A 5,801-nucleotide genomic window follows, 5' to 3' on the forward strand; every position below is an offset into this window, starting at 1 on the left:
GAGGGGGGACGACACAGGGGACCCCCTGGGGGGAGGGGGGGGGGCAGGGGGACACCCAGAAGTGCCCCAAAGTGGGGGGGGAAGGGGGGGCCCAGAAGTGTCCCCAAAAGGGGGGACGACACCCAGGAGTGTCCCCAAGGGGGGGGGACCTGGATAGGGGGGGGGGGGGGGGAAGGGGGGGGGGGAAGAGGGGGAGGGGTGGCTCAGGAGTGCCCCTGGGGGGGCTGTGGGGGTGACATCCCCTCCCCATGGCCCCTTTTGTCCCCGTCCCTCCCCCCATGGCCCCCCCCCCATGGCCCACCCTTGTGTCCCCATGTCCCCCTCCCCCATGTCCTCATGTGTCACCCCCCTTGTCCCACTGTGTCCCCATGTGTCCCCCCCATTCCCCCCCACATGTCCCCTCCTGTGTCCCCCCATGTGTCACCCCCCCCTCTGTGTCCCCCCATGTCCCCCGTCTGTCTCCCTGTGGGTCCCCCCATGTGTCGTCCCCCCCCCTTGTCCCTCCTTGTCCCCATGTGTCCCCCCGTGTCCCCATGTGTCATCCTATGTCCCTCCGTGTCCCCTGTGTCCCCCCCCATGTGTCGTCCCCCCCTTGTCTCCCTGTGGGTCCCCCCATGTGTCATCCCCCCCCTTGTCCCCTCTGTGTCCCCCCCACGTCCCCCATCTGTCTCCCTGTGGGTCCCCCCCCATTCCCCCCTTTGTCCCCATGTCCCCCCCCACATGTCCCCTCCTGTGTCCCCCCATGTGTCACCCCCCCCTTTGTCCCCTCTGTGTCCCCCCCACGTCCCCCATCTGTCTCCCTGTGGGTCCCCCCCATGTGTCGTGTCCCCCCCCCTTGTCACCCTGTGTCCCCCCCTGCCCCCCCCCCCCCCAGGAGTTCCTGCGGGCGACGGTGGACGTGGCGGATCTGGGGGGGCTCCAGTTGGCACTGGGCCGGGGGGGCGGCCGGGGGGAGCTGCGCATCCTGGTGGCCGCCCTGGGCTGGGCCAGCGCTGAGCTCCTCACCTCCCGGTGAGCTATAGGGCACCTATAGGGGCTATAGGGCAGCTGTGGGGCTGGGAGGGGCTGTGGGAGGGGTTTTGGGGGGGCTGTGGGGGGGCCATGGGGGGCTGCACATCCTGGTGGCCGCCCTGGGCTGGGCCAGCGCTGAGCTCCTCACCTCCCGGTGAGCTATAGGGGGGCTATAGGGCACCTATAGGGGCTATAGGGCAGCTATGGGGCTGGAGGGGGCTGTGGGAGGGGTTTTGGGGGGGCTGTGGGGGGGCCATGGGGGGCTGCACATCCTGGTGGCCGCCCTGGGCTGGGCCAGCGCTGAGCTCCTCACCTCCCGGTGAGCTATAGGGGGGCTATAGGGCACCTATAGGGGCTATAGGGCAGCTATGGGGCTGGAGGGGGCTGTGGGAGGGGTTTTGGGGGGGCCATGGGGGGCTGCGCATCCTGGTGGCCGCCCTGGGCTGGGCCAGCGCTGAGCTCCTCACCTCCCGGTGAGCTATAGGGGGGCTATAGGGCACCTATAGGGGCTATAGGGCAGCTGTGGGGCTGGAGGGGGCTGTGGGAGGGGTTTTGGGGGGGCCCTGGGGGGCTGCACATCCTGGTGGCCGCCCTGGGCTGGGCCAGCGCTGAGCTCCTCACCTCCCGGTGAGCTATAGGGCACCTATAGGGGCTATAGGGCAGCTGTGGGGCTGGGGGGGGCTGTGGGAGGGGTTTTGGGGGGGGCTGTGGGGGGGCCATGGGGGGCTGCACATCCTGGTGGCCGCCCTGGGCTGGGCCAGCGCCGAGCTCCTCACCTCCCGGTGAGCTATAGGGCACCTATAGGGTCTATAGGATCTATAGGGGATCTATAGAGTCTATAGGGGAGCTATAGGGGATCTATGGGGCTGGGGGGGGCATGGGGGGCTGCGCATCCTGGTGGCCGCCCTGGGCTGGGCCAGCGCCGAGCTTTCCATTTCCCGGTGATCTATAGGGGATCTATAGGGTTTATATGATCTATAGAGTCTATAGGGGAGCTATAGGGGATCTATGGGGCTGTGGGGGGGCCATGGGGGGCTGCGCATCCTGGTGGCCGCCCTGGGCTGGGCCAGCGCTGAGCTCCTCACCTCCCGGTGAGCTATAGGGGATCTATAGGGTCTATAGGGGATCTATAGGGTCTATAGGGGATCTATAGGGTCTATAGGGGAGCTATAGGAGATCTATGGGGCTGGGGGGGCTTTGGGGGTCTGTACGACCCTGGGGGGGGGGGTTATGGAGGCCTATAGGGCCCTGTGGAGGGGGCAGTGGGGGGAGTTTGGGGATCTATAGGGGTTGGCGGGGGGGGGATCTATAGGAACTGGGACGTTGGGGCCCCCCTAACTGGTTTGTGTCGCCCCCCCCCCCCTCCCCCGCCCCATACGTGTGGGTCCGCAGGTGCGTCCCGCTGTGGGTGGGGGCGCGGGGGGTGGAATTCGACTGGCGCCACCTCCAGATGGGACTGGACTCCAACATCAGTCTGGTGAGGGGGGGGGGGGGGCAACTGGGGGAACTGGGAGGGGGGGACTGGGCGGGGGAGGAGTTGGGGGGGGGGTAATGGCACTGGGGAGGGGGTTGTTGGGGGGGTATCTGTCCTGGAGGGGGCGATGGGGGGGGTAATTGTCCTGGGGAGGGGCAACTGGGAGGACTGGGGGGGGTGATTGCCCTGGGGAGGGGCAACTGGGAGGACTGGGGGGGGGTGATTGCCCTGGGGAGGGGCAACTGGGAGGACTGGGGGGGGTGATTGCCCTGGGGAGGGGCAACTGGGAGGACTGGGGGGGGGGTGATTGCCCTGGGGAGGGGCAACTGGGAGGACAGGGGGGGCAACTGGGAGGACTGGGGGGGGTGATTGCCCTGGGGAGGGGCAACTGGGAGGACTGGGGGGGGGGGGTGATTGCCCTGGGGAGGGGCAACTGGGAGGACAGGGGGGGCAACTGGGAGGACTGGGGGGGGTGATTGCCCTGGGGAGGGGCAACTGGGAGGACTGGGGGGGGTGATTGCCCTGGGGAGGGGCAACTGGGAGGACTGGGGGGGGGGGGGTGATTGCCCTGGGGAGGGGCAACTGGGAGGACTGGGGGGGGTGATTGCCCTGGGGAGGGGCAACTGGGAGGACGGGGGGGCAACTGGGAGGACTGGGGGGGGTGATTGCCCTGGGGAGGGGCAACTGGGAGGACTGGGGGGGGGGGGTGATTGCCCTGGGGAGGGGCAACTGGGAGGACAGGGGGGGCAACTGGGAGGACTGGGGGGGGTGATTGCCCTGGGGAGGGGCAACTGGGAGGACAGGGGGGGCAACTGGGAGGACTGGGGGGGGTAATTGCCCTGGGGAAGGGGCAGCTGTTATTGCCCCCTGGGAGGGTTTATTGCCCCCTGGGGGTGTGTTATTGCCCCCGGGGGGGGTTCCTCATTGCCCCCCCCCCCCCCCCAGGCGCGGCACGTGGCGGCGGCGGCGCTGCTGTGGGCTTCGGGGCGCCACGACCTCCCCCCCCGCCTGCGCCTGCCCCTGGGGGGGCTCTTGGCTGCCGCTGCCTACGAGGGCTTCCTCACCGGGTAGGCGGGGCTTCGGGGGGGGCGGGGCTTCGAGGGGGCGGGGCTTGGCGGGGAGGGGTTTCGGCAGGGTGGGGCTAAGAGACACCCCCCCCCCCTTGTCTCTCACTATGCTTAGGAGGGCTTTTCTATTGAGAGGGTGGGGCTTAAGGATGGGAGGGGCTTATAGGGGCGGGGCTTAGCAGGGGCGGGGCCTCGGGATGGGTGGGGCTTTGTAGGGGTGTGGTGGGGGCGTGGCTTAGGAGGGGCGGGGCTAATAGAGCACCCCCCTCCCCCCCATGTTTTGCTATGTTTAGGAGGGCTTTTCTATGGAGGGGCGGGGCTTTGCTACCCGTGGGGGCGTGGCTTGTGGTTGGAGGCGTGGCTTTGTGGTGGGGGCGTGGCTTGTGAGCCCTCTGCAGCATTTACCCTTAGTGGGGAGAATGGGGGTGGGTGAGTGTGTGTGTGTGGGGGCGGGGCTTTGCTACCTGCTTGGGGGCGTGGCTTGTAGTTGGGGGCGTGGTTTTGTGGCGTGGCTTGTGGTTGGGGGCGTGGCTTTGAGGTTGGGGGCGTGGCTTGTGAGCCCTCTGCAGCATCAACCCTTAGTGGGGAGGGTGGGGGGTAGGTGGGTGTGGTTGGGGGCGTGGCTTTTGCTACCTGCTTGGGGGCGTGGCTTGTGATTGTGGGCGTGGCTTTGGTGGGGCGCGCTTGGGGGTGTGGCTTTGTGGTTGGGGGCGTGGCTTGTGAGCCCTCTGCAGCATCAACCCTTAGTGGGGAGGATGGGGGGTGGGTGGGTGTGGTTGGGGGGCGTGGCTTTTGCTACCTGCTTGGGGGCGTGGCTTGTGATTGGGGGCGTGGCTTTGGTGGGGCGCGCTTGGGGGTGTGGCTTTGTGGTTGGGGGCGTGGCTTGTGAGCCCTCTGCAGCATCAACCCTTAGTGGGGAGGATGGGGGGTGGGTGGGTGTGGTTGGGGGGCGTGGCTTGTGCTGGGGGGCGTGGCTTGTGCTTGGGGGCGTGGCTTGAGGCCCTTTAGCAGCATATACCCTTAGTAGGGAGAACCTGGGGGGGGTCCGTGTGGGTGTGTGATGGGGGGGCGTGGCTTCGGGGGGGCGTGTCCCCGGTGGGGGGCGTGTCCCCCTGACGCCCCGCCCCCTTTCCTCCCTCCAGGTGGGCGGGGCAGGCGCTGGGGCTGGGCGCCTGGGGGGCGCTGGGGCTGCGGGCGCTGGGGGCGGCGGCGTTGGGGTTGGGGGCGCTGCGGCTGCTCGTCCCCCTCCTGCCCCCCCCCTGAATTAAAGGCGGCTCCGGACGGCGGCCGAAGTTTATTGGGAAAACCCGAAATTTATTTTTTTGGGGGGGGGGGGACGGGGGGGGGACGGGGACGGGACACACCCCGAGATTTGGGGGAGAGAGATGGACCCCGAGATTTGGGGGGGGGGGAGACAGACCCTGAGATTTGGGGGGGGAGACAGACCCCGAGATTTGGGGGGGGAGACAGACCCCGAGATTTGGGAGGGGGGAGACACCCCGAGATTTTGGGGGGTATAGGACAGACCCCGAGATTTGGGGGGGGGGGGGGAGACACCCCGAGATTTTGGGGGGATAGGACAGACCCCGAGATTTGGGGGGGGGACGGACCCGGGGGGGGACACACATGACCCAGGAATTTGGGGGACCCCGATATTGGGGGGGAGGGGGGGGAGGGCAGGAATGGGGGAGGAGCCAGGAATTTGGGGGACCCTGATTTTGGGGGGGGGGGGGGGGGGCAGGAATGTCGGGGGGGACCCAATCCTGGGGGGGGGGGGGGGAGCCAGGAATTTGGGAGGGGTTCCCAGGGATTTGGGGGGGTTCCAAGGAATTGGGGGTGTTCCTGGGGATTTGGGGGGGTTCCCAGGGATTTGGGGGGGTCCCAGGAATTCTGGGGGGGGTCCCAAGGAATTTTGGGGGTGTTCCCAGGGATTTTGGGGGGATTCCAAGGAATTGGGGGTGTTCCCGGGATTTGGGGGGGGTCCCAGGAATTCTGGGGGGGGTCCCAGGGATTTTGGGGGGGTTCCAAGGAATTTTGGGGGTGTTCCCAGGGATTTGGGGGGTGTTCCCAGGGATTTGGGAGGGGTTCCCAGGGATTTGGGGGGGTCCCAGGGATTTGGGGGGGTTCCAAGGATTTGGGGGTGTTCCCAGGGATTTGGGGGATCCCAGGAATTTGGGGGGGGTCCAAGGAATTGGGGGGGTTTCCCAGGAATTTTGGGGGGGGTTTCCCAGGAATTTGGGGGGGTCCCA

The 5,801-nt window shown here is 67.9% G+C and overlaps 1 protein-coding gene across 1 annotated transcript; it reads left to right on the forward strand.

The window, feature by feature from the left end:
• Nucleotides 1-874: 874 nt before the first annotated feature.
• On the forward strand, nt 875-4,834 carry TMEM147 (transmembrane protein 147; the record flags this gene model as incomplete). The annotated part of the gene is made up of 4 exons (XM_082500518.1): nt 875-1,011; nt 2,404-2,488; nt 3,431-3,552; nt 4,695-4,834. Coding segments are annotated over 4 exons (465 nt in total), but the record flags the coding sequence as incomplete, so codon positions are not given.
• Between the last annotated feature and the right edge of the window lie 967 nt (nt 4,835-5,801).

Source organism: Vanellus vanellus, assembly GCF_965231255.1.
Source record: "Vanellus vanellus genome assembly, contig: HAP1_SCAFFOLD_1620, whole genome shotgun sequence".
Lineage (NCBI taxonomy): Eukaryota > Metazoa > Chordata > Aves > Charadriiformes > Charadriidae > Vanellus > Vanellus vanellus.